The sequence below is a fragment of the Ailuropoda melanoleuca genome, chromosome 14 (assembly GCF_002007445.2).
Source record: "Ailuropoda melanoleuca isolate Jingjing chromosome 14, ASM200744v2, whole genome shotgun sequence".
Classification (NCBI taxonomy): domain Eukaryota; kingdom Metazoa; phylum Chordata; class Mammalia; order Carnivora; family Ursidae; genus Ailuropoda; species Ailuropoda melanoleuca.
The window spans coordinates 52011938-52037024 of NC_048231.1; the positions used below are offsets into that span (position 1 = coordinate 52011938).

Sequence of the window (25087 nt, forward strand, 5' to 3'; positions counted from 1 at the left end):
CAACTGGAAATTCCAGAACTGAAAAACACAATATCTGAAATAAAAAAAGAATGAATCAAACTAGTTCTTCTCTCTTTCTTTGCAAGCTTCTCTCAGAAAACAAAACACTACATCTTAAAAGAAACTAGTCACAGATGGAATGTGAATTAAAGCTTAGGAAAAAACTGCCTTGCCTATCATATTCTCTTCTCTTAAGACACAAAGGATTATTTTATGGATCTCAGTTAGTTAAAATCTTTAAAGATTTAGAAGCTACTATTTTTTAGGACAAATTATGTCATAAGACTTAGGACCTATTATTTTCTTTCATTATGGTTTTAAGGATTTTATAGTTCTGGTCAACCTGCAGGAGGTTGTAAACTGGCCGATACAGATATCATTTGTTTGGCTCACAGAGTGTTTTCAAATTTGAATTTGTGGCTGATATTTTCAAATTAACAGTTTTCCTATTAGAGTGTGGATTTTGGCTCTCACTCCCACACGGTAACCACTAGAGTGGTTATCTAGAGTTGAGCAGTGGCCGACCTTTTTGTAAGGGGTGTGTCCTTTCAGTTTATCCATGGGCCTTTTCTGTCCATGTAGAATTGCCATTTATTTAACAGCTTTGTACAGAGTTAGGCTTGTGACCCCTGAATTCCTCCGGTTAGTAGTCAAAGCCCCTATCATGTAAACCTAGTCTGCTTTTCTCAATTTCTCTCTTGTCACATCTCCACAATATTCAACCCTGAGGCTAAAACCATGCCAAATTATTCTTTCCCTGCCAAATACAACACAACACTTTCCATTTCCATGCTTTTATCCAAGTTCCTCACTTAAGACCTAATCTATGTGCCTTTGTAGTTTTCAGAGACAAAACACCTTCTGTGTAGCATTTATTCTGTGTTACACATAATCAAACCCAGGACCTTGGATTTAAAGAAGGGAGAGCCCTTCTACTTTTGGAAGGACTATTACACACCAAGCACTATTCTGGATGTCTTCATTCAATAACCACATCAGCCCTGACAAGCAATTATTATCTGTAGTTTATAGGTGCAGCAATGAAGCTCAGAAAGTTTGACTACATGGCCAACAGACGGCTGAGCAGGAATTCAAATCTCAAGAGCCTGGTCCATCTGCAATCCTCCCTTTTAACAATCATAAAAGCCACTAAATTGTATTTACTGGACTAAATGAAAAGAGAGGACTGTTTACCATCAAACTCAATATTTCACCAAGCACTGCCAGGAAACGGGACATCTGTACATTTATGATCACATTTGATTATGCAGCTTTCTTTTGCTCTGTGTCACTTTTATGGACCTTATATCTTAGTCCATTCACACTTAGCTTCTTCCACCTACTTTCCATGAGAGTGATGAAGGCAGGTATGTACTCCACAGGGCAGAGAGAGGTGGGTAGTTCTCTGAAAAATGCCTTCAGCATCACTGCAGCTTCTCTATGGCACATTCCATCCCATTTAAATTTATCAGCATTGAACTTGGCATCCAGTTCTTCACGGTATTGCTGAAAATCAAGGAAAACAGTCAATACTCATGGCGTTTTTACCACCTGATACCCCTTTCCCTTTTAAAAACTGTCTTTACATAAACTATTTTTGTAAATGGATTGAAAAGCCAATATCTACCAAGACTAACTTTTCAACATAATTAAAGAACTGAAATAGCTATTTCTGAATGAATTTTTGTAAAATCTTTTAAGAATAATGTTAATCTTGAAATAATCTGCTAATTCTACAGAACTATAAAATTCTTTACTCAGATCATAGTTCTGTTTCTGTGGTTTTGGCAGAATACCACGTATCCCCACAGGATAAATGTACTGATTTGACAAAAGCCTCCACTTCCCTTTTTTTTGTTTTTCCTGATCCATTCCTTCTGCCATCCTGTCATCTACTTCTAAATTAGATCAAGAATGCATGCCTCTCAGCTAGTTCTCATACAGAATGAAAAATATCCCAATAAAGGAACTCTGACCTCACGGCAACATGCAGACCAATGACATCTTCCTGGAGCAGTTACAGCAAAGTGTTATGCCAAGAGGTACACATGTCTTCCACATGTTTGCATGCTTGCCCAATCCTTCATAAGGTTTGGAACACTGTGTAAATACTTTAAAAAAATCACTAAGCCTCCATTAAGTTTTAGTTGGGTTATACAGTTCACATTATCAATTCATTTGATTATCAGTGCCGCCATTCTCCATGTTTCTTTTCCAAACTCATTTTCTACCACCCCCTTGAGTTGCATACAGAGTTTACTTATTAATAGCAGGTAGTTGTAGTAGTTCCCCAACTGACACTAACTATTCCAAAAAGAGAACTCTGAAAACCCTCAGTGTCTTTGAGGCCTTCCAGCCTTGAGTCACACATAACCAGAGTCAGTCTGCGCATCTGACCTTTCCCTACCATGCTGCAGCTCGTTAACCAGCCCAGACATTAATGCTCTCATGGCTCCCTGAGCCTGCGACACGGGGGACACCCTGGCAGTACACATCCCTTGCAGAGACAGGATTCCAAGCCACCCTCTAGCCCTTATTAGTGACAGCAAAAGGAGATTTTCTTCTTGTCCTTGAGAAGCTCTCAATCTAATAGGAGTAATAGAGCAAATGAAGCCGATCCTTTGCTGATAAATACACTCTGTAAAGCACGGAAGCATACATACAAAGCGCTTCCCAGATTGAAAGAAGTAGAGCACAGACTGGGCTCTGGTAAGAGAAGGATGCACGGGATCCATTGCTTTTAGGCATCTTGCAGTTCTGTGAATGGGACTATCTTATGAACTCATGATGCTAACTCAGGTCACATACTGGATGCTATGTGGCCAGGAAAGAGGAGAATCCAACTCTGCTCAGGCCAAGTCTCGAGCCTGTGAGGAGCTTGTCAGGGGAAGAGAAAATAGAAAGGTACTCCAGACAGCAGGAAGTGTTCCAGCAGTGGTACAAATGCAAGGAGACCCACTGGGTCTGGGGAACTCCAATTAGTTCAGTGTTGCCGGGGTGCAGACCAGAGCCAGCCCTCAGGGGACTGAACTTCAATCAGTAGGCCACGAGGCAACACGGAACACGTCCAGGCAGGAGAACAAGGTGAGATTTATCTTTTCTGATAGCCAGATGGGAAAGCGATTTGGAGGAGAACAAGGCTTGATGCTTTTTGGGGAACAGGCTATAGGCAAGGAGACTAGCTACTGGGCCATGGCACCATTTCTGGAAAATTAAGGACTAACCTGGATAAGCAACTATAAGACAGAAAGGAGAGGTGGCATTGATGGAATGCCTGAGAGAGAAAATCCTCACAAATCAGTGATGGATTATTCAGAAGGTGAAGTAACAGTCCAAAATGACTCTGACTGCTAGCTGGGGTCATGGGTACATGGAGGTGTTGTTAACAGGAAGTACAGGGAAAGCAGCAAATGTCCTCCATCCATTGCCTGGTGCTACAAAGCAAAGGGGAAACTGTTTTCAAGGAGGCAGGAAGCACCAGCGAGAGCAAAATAATTCAAATTCATCTCCCACATACCTCTGTAGGAGGCTGACTGAAACACGATGTGACCACCATTCTAACCTGCCGGCGGTTCCCTGTGTGCTTAACAGGCAACATGGCTCCAGCACCAATAGCAGGCTCTATGACCAGATTCCTTAGGTTTTTATCCCAGCTCCACAACTGACTAGTTCTAAGGCCTATGCCTCAAGTTTCGATATTAATAGCGATATTAAAACGACTTCAGGGGCACCTCGGTGGCTCAGTCGTTAAGCGTCTGCCTTCGACTCAGGTCCTGATCCCAGGGTCCTGGGATCGAGCCCCGCATCGTGCTCCCGGATCAGCAGGGAGTCTTGTCCTCCCTCTGTCCCTCCCCTGCTTGTGTTCCCTCTCTCGCTGTCTCTCTAGGTCAAATAAATAAATATAATCTTTAAAATAAATAAATACATAAATACACAAATAAATAAAATGAGTTCACAGAGATTGAATCAGATGTAAAGCTCAGTGGGGAGGGCCCGCCACACAGTAAGTTCTCAATAAATGCAGGCTGCTCATAACGTCCCCCTGCTCTTGGTCTGTAATAACCTTAAGCAGTATTACTATGGCAACCCATGCATGTGTGGTTATTTGGGTAACGGTATCTCTTCATCTTGTCTGGATGGCCAGAATAAAACAAAACAGAGAAAAAGAATGTCCTCTCTTCCTTTTGACCAGAAAAAAGACTGAGGGACATAGGAGCAGAGCCGACATTTCCATGGTGGTCCTAAACATGAAACCATAAACCAGGTGTTGAATTCAGCTTGCCAAAGACAGGAAGGAAGCATTCAGAGGTTAAAGAAGTCATGTTTTCTGTCCAAAGTGAATGAGAACACTAGGCCGGGGTCAGATGCCAAGTCCTTCAAACTGCTCTGAGCAAATATACAACCTGCTTCCATTTCCGAGGTAGTTTTATAAAAATGCAAATGAACCACCTTCAGCTTCAAAAACCAGTTCAGGAAGGGAAACCAGCAGACCAGGTAACACAATTATGAAACATTTAGAGCTGCCTCAGAATAATTGAAACGAGTCAAAAAAAAAAAAAAAAAAAAAGGGAAAATCTCGCATGTTAAACAGCCTGCCTTCTTCCATAAAATGTATTCCCCAGTGTTTGGCTCAAATTTCTGTCATTTTTGGAAAAGAAAATCACTGGAAACAGCAAAGCATTAAATTGGTTCCAAATGATCTGAGGCCTCGAATACAGGAATGGGCTCCGTTGTTGTGTTCCCTGTGCAGCCAAAGCTAGCAGCTCCCCCCCTCCCCAGGGCTGTGCCCCTGTTAGTCTCACCAGGCCTTGAAAGCACAAGATTGTTCATAATGATACATTAGTGTTCACGTCATCCATTTGGCACATTTGAGGATAATTATAATGGAGTTTTTTTAACTATCTTTCCTCAAGCACATTCCTAGAAAAACTAGTCTAACAGAAGAATTTACACAAGTAGTTTAAAGTCTGAACAAAAAGGAGATATAAAGACCCCTTTAATAGATCAAGGTACAGTGTCTTTCTAACTATGATACTCCCCCGTTTCTGTTTGCTGGCCCAGATTTCTCTCAATTGGTTTTCCTGGAGCTCAAACCATGAAAACATCTGGATTACATTTTCAGATGAATAAGAGATGGAATAAATAGGCTGAAACTACATAAAACCGATTAGGGGAGCAAAGGGACTTCTCCCTAAATATGGTTCAGGAATGCATGTGCCTATAAGAACACTCTGAAGGAATTATGAGCCTTTGGTAAGCATTTTTCAGTCAAAGATTAGCTAAAGTAACGGTGTTAAACTTCGTGCACACAACAAAGGTTGTATAATGCTGTCTCCTTTTGAATATTTTGAAAAAGACAGTTTTAAATCATCTCCATTATGTTTTACACACACACACACACACACACACACACACACTCACACACACAGAGGAGCCAGAAAGAATCTGTGCAAATACCACTTCCCAATTATGGAGGGGAGGTTTAGAGGAATGAAGTCTAATTGTGTCTAGGAAATTTGTTTCTCTGACTTCATTTTGGTTCTCTGACTCTATAGATATGACAACTTTCATCTTCTGATTCAGGGTACATGTAACAACCATACTTAGGAGGATCTAAGACAAAAAGCAGACTCGATTTAGAAAGAATACACCTTGAGGAACCATTAGAAATTTTCTTGCCTTTCAATGACTTTGTTCCAGCCTCTAGCGATCTCTATTCCCAGGGAAGTGACAGCTCTCCAAATGCCCCGACCCTTTCTGCCACTGGCAAAATGGTGCACTGCTCAGACCTCCCTTACAAACGAATTATCTGCATAAAACAGCGCAGGAGACTCCTGACAGCTGACTCTGCCAGCAGTCAGCGCCGCTCCTCTGCCTCCTCCCCTTCTTCACAGGAAGCCGGAAGCCGGAGCAGTGCCTGTGCGGTGTGGAAGCTGGCGCCGGGCCCCTCGGCCTGGTGAGGGGCTACTCCGAGGGGCAGGGAAGGCCAGCGCCAGCCCTGCATCTGGTCTGAGGCGCAGCTTCCCAGCGTGGCTTCCTCCCCTGCGCCCTTCAGAAGCACTATGCCTCTTCTACTCCTGACTCCATCTCAGAATCGCCTTCTGGAGCTTCCAACACACACAGCCTATTTATTCTCCATTTCTACTTACAAAAACATCGCATCACACTTCTAAATAAAAACTCTGATATTTCTGATACAAACAGAATTTCCCAAAACATGTGCCAAAATGAATTAATGAAGAGATGCTCTTCCACCTCTACACATTGCAACCGTGTTAATTTTTCCCTCATCCTGAGACTTTTTTTCCTCAAGGACTGATTATTTAAACCTGCTCAGGTTCTCAGGTCTACCAGCCAGGGAGTGATTCGAGGGCAGAGTGAAACTCCTTGCTGTGATGCCCCAGAGTAGACAAAGTAGGATATCTTACTGGAAATTCATGAGAGAAGTTTTTCTTTTTAGTGATTCTTTCCTTTACGGCACTGTGGCGTTTGCCACTACATAGAAGTAAGAAAGCAAAGCCAAAGGAATCACATTACACAGGTGGTTTTATATGTAGAAATTAACATTACCTTCAATAAAACTAGGTTTTAGAACTGTTGAGTGAACTGCAGTAGTGAAAGCCACTCCTACATATTCTTAAAAGGACTTTCATTAAAAAGATAGCCAAAGAATGTTCCTAAGTTTAAAGCAACTGATAATGGGGGGCACCTGGGTACCTTGGTCAGTTAAGTGTCTGACTCTTGATTTCAGCTCAGGTCATGATCTCAGGGTTGTAAGATCAAGCCCCACATCGGGCTCTGCACTGGGCATGGAGCCTACTTAAGATTTTCTCTCTCCCTCTCCTTCTTTCCCTCTCCCCTGCTCTAAAAAAATAGTACATAAAAAATAAATAAAGCAACTGATATTGGAAATAAGGGCTCATGTAATATTGGCTTGGTGAATTTCATGACTGAGCAGAACAGAGCAAACTAAAATGTTTCACCCAGAAAACAGTGATGGGACATTTCAACTTTTCCAAACTAAAGGTAAGCAGCAGTTTTTCATGGTGAATTGGTGGGTTGTTTCGCTGTTGTTGTTGTTTTTTTACTGATGTTGTTCTAAAAAATAAAAGGATACACAACTCAGGATCATGGAACAACATTTAATCATAGGTATCCAGCAACACCAGATAGGGTCAAGTGGCCCTATCAACAACAACAACAAAGGACTTGATACCTGGGGCCTATGTAAACTGGGTCTCACTAGCTTAGGTCTCCCACTAGAAAGACAGAAAATATTCAGTACCTTGACTTTGGCAGTGCATCCCGAAAGTCGAAAAATTCCTTCAGATTCCAGGCCTGATTCCTCAACTTTCTCAAAAAACTAAAAGCAATGATACATTATAAAAATGAATACCTCCATACAATGATAAACATCTGAAATAACAGTGATGGTGACAACAATAATAAATTCCCATGCATATACACGTGCCTGGGATTTGAATGCTCTGTGAAATGTTCACAGCCACCTCTAAGGTCAACAGTAGCTTCCCGTCGTGATAATGAAGATGATATTGTTAGCATAATAATATAACATAACATTTATTGTGCACTTACTGTGTCAGATGTCTCTTCCTCAGCACTTTGCCATCTATTAACTTATTTACTCCTCACACTAATCCTACCACACAGGTGCTAACCGCATCCCGTCCAACTGCTGAGAAGACCGAGGCACGGAGAGGCTAAGTGACTTATTTGCGCTTACACTGTAAGAGGAGGGTCCAGAGTCTCTGCTATTTTCCCTTCAAGAAATGGTGGTGCCTGAACTAAGGTAGTTCTTACAGGTTGGGAGAAAAATGGATATTTAGGCCAAGGAAATATGTCCATAAAAAAAGGCTGTCCCATAGAAGTGGAAGAATAATACCTTCAGCTGTCTTCAATGAGGAATAGTTGATACCAGGAATAGTAATGCTAACATGCATTGAGTTGCTAAGATGATATAAACCCAGACTTAGTTGAACTAGCATTTACTGTGTACTTTCCATTGGCTAAGTTCCATGCTACGTTTTTGCAGCTACATAATAATATAAATTCATGTGCTGAATCTCCTCAGTTTTAGATCTTTATGCATTGTCTTCAAACTCTGTCCTTTACACAGAGGACAGAGGTCATCATTCTAGTTCTAATTCAAGGAAGGAAAGAAAATCTTTGTGCCACCATGACTTCGGCCGTGGACATATGCTGTGCTCCCTGTCGCCCTTCCTCCTGCCTGGCCGCACGTTCCAGGGTAAGGTGTCTCACCCTCCTCTGCCTCAGGGGCCTCAGTAGTAGAAGGGAGATGATAACACAGCCTGCTGGGCTGCTCCGTGCTGACTGGCCATGCCAGCATACGGCGGCACCTGCCCAGGGGAAGTACCCTCAGATGCCCCGTGCATGCCGGCATGTCGCCAGCACCCTCTGGCTCTCTCATCACCGTCCTCCGCCATTAACAGCAGCAATCAATCGCCTGACTTGAGAAGTCGCTCAGTTTGAGGCCCTGGCAGCAAAGCTTAGAGAGTACCCTGTAAAGAGCCGCCGTGGCATTGTTACTGTGAATAAGGTAAGTTTATGTTTCCTCAGTCAATATTTTTCTACATTACTTAAACACTCAATTTAAAATGCAACAAGGTTTGTGTTTAGGGCTTGGGATTTTAAATGTGCCACTGGATGTCACTGTTGAATAAATGCATATTTGAGTAAACCAGTGTAAATTGTTGGCTATAAAAAACATTACATAAAATTAAATCATCTATTGAGCAATGATGGTCACAGAGATACTGGTGGATGACAGTTAAGGTGATATCATTTTTCAAAACTCCCTTCTACCAAGCTTCTTCTTTATCTAAATGTAACCTATCTTCTTAGTCATACCTGAAAAACCACCAGAAAAGTGGGTTTTAGGCTTTATGGGGCTTTGTTTGGCAAATTCTATTTAAATGATTACACATACATATTTAAAAATTTCCAATCTGTGACAGAACTTAGCAAATACTTAAATAATCAGTAAATGTACAGCTGATAACTAATGGTCATCTTGTATTCTGCAGAGAATATTCAAATACACACACAAACATATAACACACACAAGTAACCTTTAGAAAGTACTTAGAAAAAATAAAACAGAAGGAAGCCATGTGAGAGAGCATCTGTGTCCATCACCTGATGCTTTATGGTCCGACAGTGCAACAGGCAAAAGTCTGCAGCAAGGCAAACTGGTTACAAGTGCTGTAGGATGCTACGGGAATGCATGAAGAAAGCTGAAAATCACCAAGGGCCTGAGTCCTAAGAGGGCTTTAGTGTCTTTAAATATACAAAACAATTCATTAAGGGGTTCACAACTCCAAACTGCAAGCAGGAGGAGGCTCTATTATTTCCCCATTTACAATTCACTCACTTTTTGTAACACCAGGGGGACCTTCACTCCAGGGTCCTTCTTTCGGTCATTGTCCAATAGAACTGTAAGTGGAACTCCAAAAATACCATTATCTTCATTGTAAAATGGAAAAGAAAGAAAGAAAAAAAGAATCAGCAATGCATTGTCTTATTCCAGTGTGTCAAAGTGTTAAAATCGAAGAAACCTGTCCTAACTACCTCGTCCTTTTACTTTCTCAGTTTTGTTTCTTTTCAGTTGAATTCCAAAGGCATCAAAAAAGGCGGTCAGTTCAATCAGAGAAAGATGGCGGATTTTCTTCATATCTTCAGCAGACAGATCTCCTGCTTCAGTTAGGCCAAATCTGGTTTTCTGGACAATAAATTTCTAAAATACATATTGAAGATATTTATTTCTTATGGCAAAGGAAAATTATTATCCTTTCATTCAAATGCCACCTGGACATTCTAAATCTGCATAGCAAAACATGCTACTTGTAAAAAATCTCTGAGAAGCAAGCTGTGTCACAGAAAGATTATGAATGCTTTTTAGAACATTTGCAGAACACTCTTGTGCTAAAGTAGAAACAAAGCAGTGGTCTGAAGTGTACTCTAACACCATCATCACAACCGTGAAAACATCTTTCTTATAAGAAACATCCTGTGTTGTCCACTGATGTCCCAGGCACCATAGGGAATGTACCTAGCAGGGGTACTGCATCCTCTAAAAGGCTAACTAATCTCCCCGTTGAATGTGATGTACAAGGCCTGCGGAGACAGTAGTTATTCTACCTTAAACCTCAAATTCAGATATTAAAAGTCCAAATATTTCTAAAAAAGAAAAATACATAGAAAGTACCAAATAATCCCACTATCATTTTGAGACAATGGAATTGCTATATTTCCCATTTCCACAACAGGAAACAAAATACAGTAAAATGACAACAACAACAACAAAAAAACCTCTTCAACAATCTAGATATACTGTGAAGACTATAATAAGACCTTTTAAGAAATAAATTGTTCTTATATAATACCTACAAGTATGCTTTGCGCTCAAAAAATCTGGTATGGAAAACAAATTGCTAAAGTAGAAAAATCCCAGGTATTTCAATTACAAAGCTTTGTACATTCTCTATAGGGGCTGCCTCAGAGCTTTCTTGAGGTGGTTAAACCATCCACTCATTCATTCATTTGTTCATTTAGTCAACAATTGCTCTGTGGAAACTCAATTATTTTAAAAGTGAAACAACAAAATGTAGAATGTGGTTTGGGGCATACCTTGTCCTATAAAAATCTTAGTTGTTTTACCTTCTTTCTGAGACCAAGGCCCCACATAACAGTAATACATAGCAACAACAACAGAGACAAGAACTGCAATCATTCATTGAGTAATTAACCACTTGCTAAGTCCCATGCAAAGTTCTTCACGGGAGACTGACCTGCACCCTAGGTGACCCAAATCTCAGGAGGGTACAGCCTTAATGAAGGAACTGGGGGCCGGCATCCTCTCTTGGATGACTCTCTCTAAAGATTGGGATGGATGCCCCTGAAACCAGAGTCCCACTGGATTCATTCTTTTGCCCCAGAACACCCCTGTGCCCTCCAACACAGAAGCTGCTTAGGGACAGGAGGAGTTTTAGAGTCTGACATATGTAGGTTTAAATCCTGTCTTAGCCTCCTACTCGCTGTGAGGCTTTGGATGTCTAACTTAGCTTTTTTGAGCCTCAGTTTTTTAGCTGTAAAATAGGAGCAGTCACAGGGTGATTGCAATGAGGGTACCTAGCACAGCACCAGGCTAGTGGAAGACACTCAGAGAGGCTTACAGTTCTTGCCCTGCCGTGTTGCCCCCTCCCCGCCCCGACCATCATGGGATTGTTGTCTGGGAATGGTCCAGGCTGCCCAGACAAAGAATCTACCAGTTTTTATATGACTCTATGAATGATCCTTTAGCCCTGAAACTTCCTGAGCCCCGCTGCTCATCACGCCCCAGCTCTGATCAGCACAGAATATTCAGGGCTCTGCATCATGAACTCTTCCACAAATGCATTTACTGAGTAGCCTACAGATCAATGTAACGTAGTTCTCGTAGTGGGCTTTCAGTATATAATATCCTGGGGATATATAAATATATATTCTGAGGTTTTCAGGATAATGAAGAATATAGCTTTACTTGCCTATTCTGTAATAATATTATAAATTCTTGAATCTATTTTTGATGAATTTTTAGTGCCTGTTCTACAAGTGCTCACTTCTTGTTGTAATGACTGTGACTTTTTGCAGTAACCCCCTCTGATATGTGGCTTCTAGAGGCACAAGTAGGTATATAGTTAGATTCTCCATTAACTTATAAGTAAGGATATAAACTGTAGGAAATCACACAAGCCAGGAAATCCTATTTCCTCTGTAAAACAGTATTCAAGCATAATACTCTCACAACTCTTCCTCAACCCAGTGCTGCTAGGTACAGCCTGGCAGGCAGGCCGTGCACTGAACAATAGATGGTGCCCTGGTGTTATGCAACACTGATGCCTGCTCTCTCCCTACACACACACACATACACACACACACACACACACACACTAAAAAAAAAAAAAAAATCCTAATTTGTCCCATGGAAAAGTCATAGGAGATTATTGGAATAATCATGAAAGATTTTACATACAGTTAAAGCATAGTCCTCTTTCTTAAAATCTGACTTCTTAAATTTACTTCTTTTTGGAGCCTCTGTAACCATTTCTGAATAAGATACTTCAAAGGACAGCTCTTCAGTTTCCGTTGGAATTTTTTTTTTCAGATAATCGTCATCTAAAAAAAGGATGTATAATTTTTTATATGCCATTTAATCAATAAATATCATGTACTGTAAAATAAGCACAAAATATTTCTAAGTTAACCTATAAGCACATCAGAATATTTACATCCAAGGAACAGAATCAGACCCACCTGGAGGATTTCAGTTAAACAGTAATGCGGGGTCATCGGACTTCCATATGAATGAATTTCTATAATCATTATCCAAACAAACTTTCTATTTCATCTAATGTTTTTAATCTTAGATTTTTATATCTCATGAAAGGCACTGAGGATTACTAGAGGAAAGCCCACAAATGAGGTATTTCTTCTATATGTTACGATATTACAGTTAAGTCCATCTAAACCCAATGTTGCTGCCCCGGGGGAAGCAGAAGCTTAAAGGAAGAGGGAGAATGGGCGGAGACCCCACTAAAAAATTCACTTTTCTTGTTGTTTCTCCCAAACTATGGCATGTTTGTCTCTTAGTATGTGTTCAAATTCAATTTGGACTTCACTGCTAGGTTTTTTCATGTAAACTGATCCAAATTCTTGTGATTTGATTTGGTTACCTGACCTCCTATGCTGTTTATTAAGAAAGAGCCAAATGGGTGACAAGAAATGTCCCACATTCTCTGAGGGTAGTTTGAAATTAAGACAATAGATTCCTTGACCAAAAACAAGTGAACCAAGAAATCATCTGAGTAATCCTGAACTATGACTTCTGACTAAGATTTGGGTTGACATCTTTTTTCATTGCCTGTAAAAACTGTTCATATGCAGTGAAAAAAATATGATTATAAAAAAGAGAACTCATCTCTTTTACCCTCTTCTATAGACAGTGACTAAAGGACAACCAAATAGAACAAAAAGAATAACAACAAAAAGAAATAACAGAAGACCTAATTGATCTTACATTAAAGGTTAATTGGAGAAATTTGCAAATCAACACATTTTAAAATTTTTAACAGAAACACTAATCAAAAATACAATGAATGGATGCAGTAAAAACATGGGAGATGGCCAAGGAGGAGTTTTGATTTTCTCTCACCATACGGAGGTTTGCATTTAAAGTGGAAGAAGACTGATTTTTAAATAATATTCTAACTTCTTTTTTAAAAAAAGATTTATGTATTTGAGAGAGAGAGAGCACACAAGTGAGTGCCTATAAGTGGGGGGAGGGGCAGAGAGGGAGGGAGGGAAGCAGACTTCCTGCTGAGTGAGGAGCTCAGCACAGGGGTAACTCAATCCCAGGACCCCAAGATCATGACCAGATCTGAAATAAAGAGTTAGACACCCAACCAACTGAGCCATCCAGGCGCCCAATAATACTCTAACTTCTTAAGGCTCTACGGACAGATTCTTCAGAGTGCAGTGATTACAGCGTTCCAAACCACCAAACCACCCCAAGCAGACATTTATATTTTAGTGGCATGATTTGAACTGAATAGCAAACAGAACATTTTCATCACCCCAACTTATTTGAATTTTGAAGCTAATGCTGAAAGTATGAAGTTCTGTTGTATATGAGAAGCAGCACATATTTAGGGAAAGCTCAAGTCTCACCAAAGTAGAGCCCTGAAAGAGCCTATTTCCTACGTGGAGGATTTTGCGTTCCATACTGAGCCCATTTGATTATAAAAAAGAGAACTCATCTCTTTTACCCTCTTCTATAGATAGTGACTAAAGGACAACCAAATAGAACAAAAAGAACAACAACAACAAAAAGAAATAATAGAAGACTTAATCTTACATTAAAAATTATATGGAGAAATTTACAAATCAACAGATTTTAACATTTTAAACAGAAATACTAATCAAAACTTCAAAACTGAAGTGGAAGAGGCCCCGTTAAAAGCTAACCCTGTAGCCTTGTACGTTGGAGCTGCTCTGGTGTTGTACACTCTTGAGCATAAGTAGAGATTTTTGGAAGTGGCTTACTTCCTGGCCTACTCGCAGCTATTAAGCAGATCCAGATTACTTGTGAAAGAGACCTCAAATCAAAGACACACCCAAGTGAGCAGTTTCTAAATGATGTGATGGTAGTGAAGGAGAGAAAGGTTCTGCTTCCAATTTGGCTCAATTAATTTGGTCTGGTGTGACAGAATAGGGTGTTTGGAGCTGGCAGGGAGTGAGCGCTGGAGTGATAGAATCAAAATGGGAAAAAAAACCCACACATTTTGCCTTGACAAAGTCACTGCTGACTGTACTGAGTGCCAGAACAAAAGCGAGAAGACACAGCTTAAGTTCAATATAGAAGGATGTGTCACTCACCACTCACTGCATTCTGAGCGGACTGTCCAGGGTCTGGAGATCCGCTGGAATGAACTGGTGGAGCTGGAACACTCTCAAGTATGGACTGTGAAACAAGGGAAGACGAACACAAGACATTTAACCAAATAAAAGCATGCTACCCCACATTCCAATCTGATTTATGTTCTGCAGTTTGCAAAAGTTCTTTTCATACAAAGCAATTCTTGATTTCATACAGGGCCTGCACCTGATTTCCTGTTTCTGTGTTCAGTCCAGACCTGTATAGCTCACACAGGTTTCTCAACAGAGAGCTGTGTCAAGGTCAAAATAACTGTGTCTTCTTAGCTGTTGATAATTTCCTGCTCATACCCTTCCTAAGATGTAAAAATTACAATGAGTGATGTCACATATTTTGACAATTAAAGTATTTGTTATTCTTGATGTGGTGGTCACACGTATTGGTCTTAAATTTCAGGTGATGACGTAGCTAGATGGCTAATGGAAAGGACCGTGAGGCCAGATTTCTGGGGATTTTAATCCAGCCTCTTCCACTTACTGCGTGATTTTGAGCAAGTCACTCAAGTCCTCTATTGCTTAATCTCCTAATCTGTAAAATGATGATAATAGAACATATTCAAGCAGTATTATGAATTTTAAATGACTTGTTCTGTAATCACATCAAACAATATCTGATACACACTGAGCACAAAATTAGGGTTGGCTACTGTTAATAATTAACATATTAATTCCTCCATGACAAAATACAGAGTGATAATAACTACCAAAAACTTAAGTATGTTTTCTAGTTCAGTTTCTTTGCTACTTTCTTCACCAAGATCCCACCAAAGCATTGTCTTTCCCTGCAATATTATCAGAAGTTGAGTCCTTTCCTTTTTTTAAAAGATTTTATTTATTTGAGAGAGACAGAGAGCATGGGGGGCTGGGCAGCAGGAGAGGGAGAAGCAGACTCCCTCCTGAGCAGGAAACCTGATGCAGGGCCAAAGGCAGATGCTTAACCAAATGAGCCACCCACGTGCCCCAGAAGTTGAGTATCTTTGTAAAGTCCCATGAAGCAAGTCAACTGCTCAAGTCTGGATGGGTATTAGTAAAAAAAAAAAAATTATACACAAATCCTACCATTTCTGCCAATATAAATTTTAATGTGGTAGTTATTATCTATGAATGTGTGTGATGATCAAAATCTGCTATTCAATCAGCAATCTTTAATGTACTATTCACTATAAAGTCTGTTCATTTTTTCCCCAGAGCCTGATGTTATTCCTTTAATTCTCATATTTATTTAGCAATAACTGAACACCTGTTTCATGAAAGATTCTTTATCATATGCTACAAATTACACAAGGGAGTCTCGAATTCTGAGCCTTGTGTTCTCTTTTTCCAATTTTATTTCAAAGAAGATGAAACACTTGTAATTGTGTAAAAATCATGTAAATACATGACCAATTATTAAAACATAGATTCCCAATTATTATAATTGGTAGAGGAATGAAAAGACATAAAAGGTATAGTGAGCCACAATTCATTGTCCATCAGATTATTGGTAGCTCTAAAAACGAAACTACAGAATAAAGATTACTGGTACACTAAAATCCTTCAAATTATATGGACCACTTTTCAACGGTCTTCTGAAGTTTTCCAAAAAAAGAAACGCTTTCTCAAACTTTGAAATAACTCACCTATGGGAGACAACACTCTTGAAAACTGAGAGACATTTATTTAAAGGCTGACTGATGGTCTGGATTCAGCCTACTAAATGTCAGTTTCTTAATCTGTGAAGTGGAGAAATGTCCATCTGCTGACTTGATTTCCTGGCCTCTAGCCAGCCCCACTGGACTGAAGGAGTGCCTGCCCTTTGTAATGTAAATTATTCTGGGGCTATCTTGGGGGGAAGGCAGATATTTAAATTGTGATCCCTGCTCTTGAGCTGTTATTTATAATGAGGAGTACAGAGTAACATTTATAGAACATTATTAAAAAACAATCAACCCACTGTTAAGAGCTAATTTCTACAACACAACTATGTGTTTACTGGAGGGTAATGGAGAAGAAAGGGGTGCAGCCTGGAAGGGTTTCACCCATAGGCAGGTGAACCTGAGCTGGAACTCAAAGCATGATGGAGAGGTCTTACAGATGCAGAGGGGGCTGGCAAAAGCATTCAGGCCCAAAATGAAGGTATAAATTTCAGGTATGGAAATATCCGAAACATTTCTGCTGTATGGAATTATGGAGAAACTGGTTTGCCAGGAGTTGAGGCAAGGTATTAAAAAAAAATATGAGAAATAAATTGGTCAAGATAGTCAGCTCGAATTATGGAAGGCTTGGAAAGCCAGGTAAAGAAGTTGAGACACTCATAAGGGTTAAAACAAAACAAAAAAGGAACATTCCTGTGTTAACGTAGGGGAATGATGTGGTAAAAATGAAAAAGGAGGAGAAGATGGCCAATAAATGGATTTGAGGTCTTAAATACGATGAGTGAAAAGGTTAGGTGCTTGGTATTTATAGTTTTAAAACGTCTACTCATCCATTAAACATATTAACACTAGCATCATTTAAAATTTTTCACTAGTTATTTTAATATATTTGAAATATTAATGCCACTCCCATTTAAAACACACTTCCTTTGCTTGGCCATAACAGATCCTACCATTTCCTTATGTGCCCAACCACAAGAGGCTGGGGCTTCAACTGGTGAGGAAAGGCAAGGTTTTCCAGCCAATGAAGCTTGCTCCGCCAAATCACACAGCACTGGGATTGGAGAGTAGAATATATGGGGGATGATTACTTTGAATTCCAACCTGTAGAAGGTTGAGTTCTCTCAAAACTAGACTCTGACTGTACGATATTTCCTCCACATGAAAGAAACACCATACCTAACATTTTTCATGTTCATTACTCATAAGAGAAATTCACTAACTCAAAAGATGTTTCTGACCTTCCTGACTAGCTGCTGCTTTTTTTTTCTCAAGGTGTGAGTTGGTGTGTTTTCTTTTCTCAAGGTGTGAGTTGGTGTGCTATGTTTTAAAGCTGCCTTGAGTTAATACAGATAATAAAGTTCCCCTTCTTCCCCTTCTGTACCTGAGATTAGAACTGATAAATCTACATCTCGTCAAATTCTCCAGAGATAAATGTTTATTTTTTTAAACTGAAGTATAATTAACATGCAGTGGTACATTAGTTTCGGGTGTCCAATATAACGATTCAACATTTCTATATATTTTTTAGTTTTTATCGAGGTAAGTGTACTCCTCATTCTCTTTACCTATTTCACCTAACCTCCCACCCATCTCCCCTCTGCAATGCCACTTTGTTCTCTGTACTTAAGAGTCTGTTTTCTGTCTCTTTTTTATTTTGTTCATTTGTTTTGTTTCTAAAATCCCACATATGAGTGAAATCATATGGTATTTGTCTTTGTCTGACTTACTTCACTTAGCATTACACCCTGTAAGCCCACCCATGCTGTTGCAAAGATCTCATTCTTTTGTATGGCTGAGTAATATTGCACTATATACAGGTATACCACATCTTTATCCATTCACCTGTTAAGGACACTTGGATTGCCTCCATATCTTGGCTATTATAAATAATTTTGCAAACACAGGGGTGCATATAGCTTTCTGAATTAATATTTTCTTTCCTTTGGGTAAATACCCAATACCCCAGAGATAAATAAGTCACATTCACTGACAAATATGCAATCAACTTCAAAAGAAAACATAGTAAAAATTATAAAATCTATCCAAATGTGAATTTAAAGGTATTCCAATAATATTTTGGAATAAAAATTAAATCACATGTGAAATTATAAGCTAAATGTTAGACAATAAGAGCATTAAATTTCAAAAATCCATGATAAAAGCTAAACTATTATTCAGAGATAAACTCTCAGCCTTAAATGCAAATAAGAAAGATTAAAAATAAATACGTATAATCCAAGAGACTAGAAAAAATTATACAAGTAGAACCTAGAAGGAATGAAAAATTAATAAGGATTAAATAAATTAATACCACAGAAAAAGTAGGCTTCACATTAATTAAAGGTCGTGACTTCCTAAAAAATATTGCTGATACAGGCAACTATTTACAGTTGTAATTAGGATAAAAGACATAAATATTAGGAACAAAAAAGGAGAAATAGCTACCTCACAGAAAATTTTAAAATTATACACCTAAGTAAATGTGTGTATATTTGTATATATGTGTATATACATAAACAACAACATATATTGAAAATGCTAAATAAACTGAATGTTTTGCTACAACAAATATACATTACCAAAACTCATACCATTTGGGATAGAAAGGAATATAACTCCAAAACCATATCCACTGAAAAAAGTAATCAAAACACTATGTCTATACCGATGCCAGGTCTTAGAGGTTTCATAAACAAATTACAATACAAACTTAAATACAATGGGTGTTTTAGATTATATATTTACACCAAATTTTAATACATGGGTCCAAAATACCGAAAAAAGATTCAAAGTTCTTAACATATTCGTACCAAGATTAGTATAACTCTGTAACAACAAACAAAATTATATATAGGCTAATCCCCCTATTAGAATCCTACTAATAGGGCGGCACCTGGGTGGCACAGCGGTTAAGCTTCCACCTTCTGCTCAGGGCATGATCCCGGCATTATGGGATCGAGCCCCACATCAGGCTCCTCCGCTATGAGCCTGCTTCTTCCTCTCCCACTCCCCCTGCTTGTGTTCCCTCTCTCACTGGCTGTCTCTCTCTCTCTCTGTCGAATAAATAAATAAAATCTTTAAAAAAAAAAAGAATCCTACTAATAGAATAGCTGTTAAAAATGCTAAAATAGTACAAACTGACATTCCATAATGTAATAAAAGAATAATATAACACAAGTAGGGGTTATCTCAGCAACAAAATTATACTTCAGTATTAGAAAGATCTATTAACAGAATTTCCTAAGGTATTTGCTTAACAAAGAAAAATATATTTATTGTAATAGATGATGGACAGTTACTTTATATAATTCAACCTCCATTTCTGATAAAAACAATTACAAGGCTCAGAAACCTAGAACTAATGTTCTACTTAATAATGAAACTTGGAAGAATTCATGAGAAAATCAAGAACTTATCAAAAGATCCCCATAATTATTATTCAATGTAACAAGTGATTATGGTCAGTCCAAGAAGACAGGGAAAATAAATAAAATGGCTTTCTTTTTTTTTTAAGATTTTATTTATTTATTTGACAGAGAGAGAGAGGGACAGCCAGTGAGAGAGGGAACACAGGCAGGGGGAGTGGGAGAGGAAGAAGCAGGCTCCCAGAGGAGGAGCCCAATGTGGGGCTCCATCCCAGGACCCTCGGATCACGCTGAACTGAAGGCAGACGCTTAACAACTAAGCTACCTGGGCACCCCAAAATGACTATTTTAAAGACTGAGTAACAAAAACTTTCACTATTTCAAGTGATTATCTGTACAACCTATAAAATCAAATGAAAAGTTCCTAAAAGTAAAAAGAATTTTCAGAAAGGAAGCTATAATAGTGTTGTGAGAAACAAAAAAATTTACTTTCCTTACATCTCTGCAAAAACAAACTAGAAGATGAAAAAACTTACCATTTTAAAATGTCAAAACTATTAGGTTCCTAAGTAATTAATCAATGAAAAATGTATATGGAAAAAATGTAAGAAAGAATATTATGAATTTTTATTGAAGGATAGAAGATATAAATAAATGGAAAACACAAGTATTATTTCTCAGTGGGATGGGTCAATATTTTAAGATGTGAATTCTCTCCTCAACATTAATCTTTAAATTCAATGAAGTTCTTAGTGAAGTCCTAACAAGATTTATTTAATGGGTGGTTATAGCATTATCCTAAGTTCATCTGAAAGTAAAAGTCCCTGAGAAGAGCAAAGAAAATTTTGATCCAGAACAACGAGGGTGAACATATCCAAGGAGATTTCAAAAACAAACCAAAGAGTCATAGTAATTAAGATAGACCCTGTATATAGATTTCAATTATCATAAAACTGTCATTTTAAATGTATAGAAAAGATGAAAGATAGTAAAAAAACAAACAAACCAGTATTGGTCAAGCCACAAGTTAGGTTGCCTACTTTAAACCAGTCCACAACACAAACTCCAAAGGGCAAGTTGTTGGGACCCTCTGAAGCCTTGAAAATGACAATAAAATGTCCCTGTGAATTTATACTGCCAGGTGAGATTTACTTTACAAGAGTCATGACCAGAGCCCTTGAAGCCCTTGCTAACACTTCACTGAATTAATGGAAATCTTATCATCTAGAAGAAACTTCAGAAGCAAACTGGGATGCCAGTGGCTCCTTATAACCAAGAAGGAAGGAAGTCAAAATGTATTTCCCCCATAAGAAGTTCTGGAATGATTTTCAGTACAGATGCAGTAAGGGTTAAGTTCTCCTCTGTGGGCTGACTACTCTAGCAACTAATTTGTTTAACATTTCTAAGTAAAGATATTCTGAGTAACAAACAATCCAAAGTAAGTTGCATTGGAAACCGGTACCAATGAGATTTTTTTGAGTCTCAATACTGCTGAAATTTTTATTGATATCACAATCAGCATTCAATCAGTTTTCAGAAAAACAAAATCTGAATGATTAACATAGTCCAGGAGACACTATCTGTAACTGCTACATACGATCACCGTCTTTCTCTTAGACTCAAACTTTAAAGAATCCTATTTGCAGACAATGTGTACCAATAAGGACTTGGTGAATGAATGAATGGATCAACGAAAAGCCTAGAAAACAAGGCCAACCCCAGATCCTCCTCAGCAACTCAATTATGCAACCATTCTGCTTCAAGGGTTACTTGGTGTGTGCATGGAACCACATGCAGTCCTTTGCTGGCTCATATAAAATGCCTGGGGCAGAAAAGTCAGCTAGAGAAATAGAGAAGGGGTCAGACTGTGTCAGGAACTTTTATGACAACTAGAAGATGTGTGGGAATGGCAGCAGGCATTAAAACAAGGTTTGCATGCTTTAAATCAACGACTTGCAGCTGTGGGAAGGAAGAGTTTAAGGGGTATAGGCTAAAATCAGTGAGATCACATAGGAGGCTACTTCAGTAATACAGGAAGATGATTTGTTTCTGTGCTAAGGAAGCAGTTATAGGAAAAGAGGGGGTAGAAATATTCTATAACTATTTACAAGACAAAATCCACAATTCTCAGAGATGGGCACATAGAGGGGAGCATGTAGGTAGAGTCGAGGCGAATGCACAGGGATGGTGCCCTGGGCACACAGTACCACCAGCTGAGACACAATATACAGGATCTTGTGCAAAAGCCTTAGAGCAGCAGTCCCCAGTCACAGGGGCACAGCACAACTAGGAAAGGTCTCTTGTAGATAACTCCTCACTTCAGTAGCTATCAGAGATTGTGAGTGACTTACTTTGTTTTCATCCATCAGTAAGTAGGATGCACTGGAAAGTATCTCTAAAACAGAGACATCCCCACTCATTTGCATTCCGATGCACAATCTTAAATAAGAAAGTAGCAGTCAAATTTAGAGCCAGTAGGTCAGACATTGTGGGAAGTCCTAGCCCATCTGTGCCATAACCTGTAGGGCTACTGAGAAGTTACTCATTGACAAATGTCACTCACATTCTTTTGTACTTCTTAATATGATCACTGCGTAACAAAACAACCTCAAAACCAAAAATCTAAAAACACAACATAAAAGCTTCTTCACCTGGGGCTAACAGCATTGTCTCTCTGAACAACGGGGATCTACCGAGAGTGTGCTATGCATGTGAACGTCAACCATCCTGTCTCCAACTGGACAACACATGAGAAACTACTGTTCAGAGGTTCATGTGAATGTGGCCCCTCCATCTGCCTGACTGATGTGCTCTTGCCTGCCATCAACTTGCCATCGAATAACCACTACACCTCATTGAAAAGGGCCTCTCACTACTTCTGGTCCACTGTATCACCCCCTGCCAAAGCACCTGCACAGAGACGCCAAAGTGGGGATGTCCAGGGGTTCTGGGCAGAGGATGGGGGAACGATGAGACTTTCTGATCAAAAAGAGTACAAGTTCTATTGCTCAAGGCCAAGTGAGTGAATGTATCTGAAATGGAGGATGTATATGGGTAAGTCCTGAGATCAACAGAGCTTCCATATCAGGATGAGGGCTTTTTGATTTATCCTGCAGGGAAAAGGGACTTCTGGGCTAAATGGCAGAATTAGGCAGATTACTGGTGTGAACTCAGCCAAGAGGACCAAAGGTAACAGATTCCTCTGGGCTGGATACACACAGAGAACAACCTTTGGTTTCTGACCACAGTGGTATTAATTTATGGAGTCCTCTTTTAAATTGAGATCTAGTCGTTCCTCAGTTTTGAGTCTCCTACTTCGTAACTGTTACTATGTTGGTGGGTCTCCTGGCAGCTGTGGTTTCTTCGCAATTTCTCCACAAGTTTTCCTTATCTGTTTTGAAGAAATTGCTTTTTGTTGCCTTGAACTTGTAACTTTGCCCTGATGTGCAATTGTTTTGGCATGTGAGGACTTACCACAGAGCCACGCCTAGGAACTGCAAAACTCCCCTCTTCATCTTGGGACCCATCTGACAGGGTGGTACTGTTGAGAGAAGCATCATCTGGCTAAATGGAGAAATAAAAGTACCATTTTTATTCAGGCAAACACATCTAACGTGTGTATTATACTATATGTATCTATTTAGATGTGTGTGACACTGTACAAAGTTGTGACTGCCTGGGCAGGGACAGGTGTATCCAGTCCTTAAGGGAACATCACTGTGAGTCCCTAAATGCCAGGCCCTGTGACAGACACTGGCCACTGTGGCCGACACTGCTATTGCCTGCCAAAAACTCCTTTTTCCTTAACAATGTCTTGGTTTGGTTCCAGGGATTTAAACCAAAGACCTTCATTTCCAGGCTTCTTTGCAGCTGAGAGGGATCATGTGACAAATGTGGTCAATGAGAGGTAAGTGTAATTTTAGCAAAAGTGCTTCTAGAACAACTAAGGCTTTCCTGACCAAAAGGAATAGGGTCAGCTCATGTACACTCATGACAGCACTGTAGATAACAGCTTAGAGTCGCTAGGTATCTTGTTCTAACAAGGATGACGGCCACGGCAACGGACAGCAGGGGTGGAAGATCAAGCCCACCTGGGCTTGTGCTAAGGCATCATGTAATGCCCTGCTGGACTTGAACCACCAAATGTCCATGTGAAGCTAAACAACTCCAACCCTTCCATAACATATGGCCAAACATGTCTAATCTTAGTTTTGAAATACACCCTATGATTATCTTCTGCAGTGACTAGAATTCAGTAGCAACAGTTACCAGGTTATGTTTTTCATTTATAAAGCTAGAAATAAGGGATTTTTGCTGTAGTGGACAATGGCTTCACTAAAATTTAAGACATAAATATTCCTTTCTGTACTAAAGGAAGCTTTCTGCAAAATAGAATGTATTTGATGCTTATGAAAATATACAGTGTTTTGTTTTATAAAAAACTGTCACTCGGGGCGCCTGAGTGGTTGGTTAAGCATCTGATTCTTGATTTCGGCTCAGGTCATGATCTCAGGGTTATGAGATTAAGCCCCATGTCGGGCTCTGCACTGGGCATGGAGCCTGAGATTCTCTCTCTCCCTTTCCCTCTGTTCCCCCTTGCCATTTATAAAATGAACAAAGGTTTTTTTTTTTTTTTGAGAGAGAAAACATGAGAACTAGTACAAGATGGTGGACTAGTGGTTAAGACAGTAGACTGACAATTACCTACCTCCCCTCCCACCCCATCACTAAAAATGACAGAAAACATACACACACACACACACAGACATATTTTTTAAGGAGGACATTTTTGATAGCACTGGAAGCCAACAAAAAATTCCATAGCAGACGAACTCAGAAATTTCTAGATGAAAAGCAGATAGAATTGGTTTGGTAAAATAAAGACCTCTACCTAAGGATAGCATTAAAGAAAATAGTTTCTAGGGAGGGAGAAGAAAAACAAACAAATAACAGAATTGTACAAGGAGTATGAAAGGGTCCTGGGTAAATAGTTAAAAACGTTTGCAAAACAGAAGCCAAGCAGACCAGCCCCTTAAATATATAGACAACCCCTAAATATAATGCAGGAAAATCCCCCAAAATGTAGTTCAATTAAAATGAACTAACTGCCTTGGGGTGGGGGGGATCCTAGCATGCGTGTATGGGTCTAAGAGAGAAGAAAATCAGGAGGCCTAATGAAAGACGTGGAGGGCAGCTTGAAATGAAATCAGTTTTGCCTAGAAGTAATAAATTAGATTCTTCATCCTTGTCATTGGTTTGGCATCTGTGGATAATGTTTACTAACCTGCCTGCCTCCTCTACACACTTCAAAGTTAAGTACACCCCACTTACAAGAACACACAATCAATAATTTCAGCCTTGGGGGAAACTGATCTACTCAGGTGCAGAGGAAATATACAGCAATCTCCTCATCAATTAAAAATCAATAAAGTCTGTGCTTTGATTCTACAGAGAACTTCAGGGGCCCACAGTTCCAGCTGAGACTGTGCTGGTACCTTCTGCCTGTGGAACACTTTCTACCCTATGCTTCTGTTGGGGGAGTATCTGGTGGATCATCTCACACTCTTGCTGTGA

The 25087-nt window shown here is 39.4% G+C and overlaps 1 protein-coding gene across 7 annotated transcripts in view; it reads right to left on the reverse strand.

Annotated features, from left to right (window-relative positions):
* ARHGAP28 (Rho GTPase activating protein 28) overlaps window positions 1–25087 on the reverse strand; it is a 198384-nt gene that overhangs the window by 35547 nt on the left and 137750 nt on the right. For 6 of the 7 annotated variants that reach the window (XM_019802526.2, XM_019802528.2, XM_019802529.2 and 3 more), the window contains exons 5-11: window positions 22988–23077; window positions 14455–14539; window positions 12053–12195; window positions 9610–9775; window positions 9413–9504; window positions 7286–7363; window positions 1344–1506 (exon numbers count right to left, since the gene is read on the reverse strand). In XM_019802526.2, the coding sequence (XP_019658085.1) occupies window positions 1344–1506; window positions 7286–7363; window positions 9413–9504; window positions 9610–9775; window positions 12053–12195; window positions 14455–14539; window positions 22988–23077 (817 nt within the window). The remainder of the gene's footprint in view (window positions 1–1343; window positions 1507–7285; window positions 7364–9412; window positions 9505–9609; window positions 9776–12052; window positions 12196–14454; window positions 14540–22987; window positions 23078–25087) is intronic. The other variant, XM_034642362.1, reaches the window with a different exon arrangement.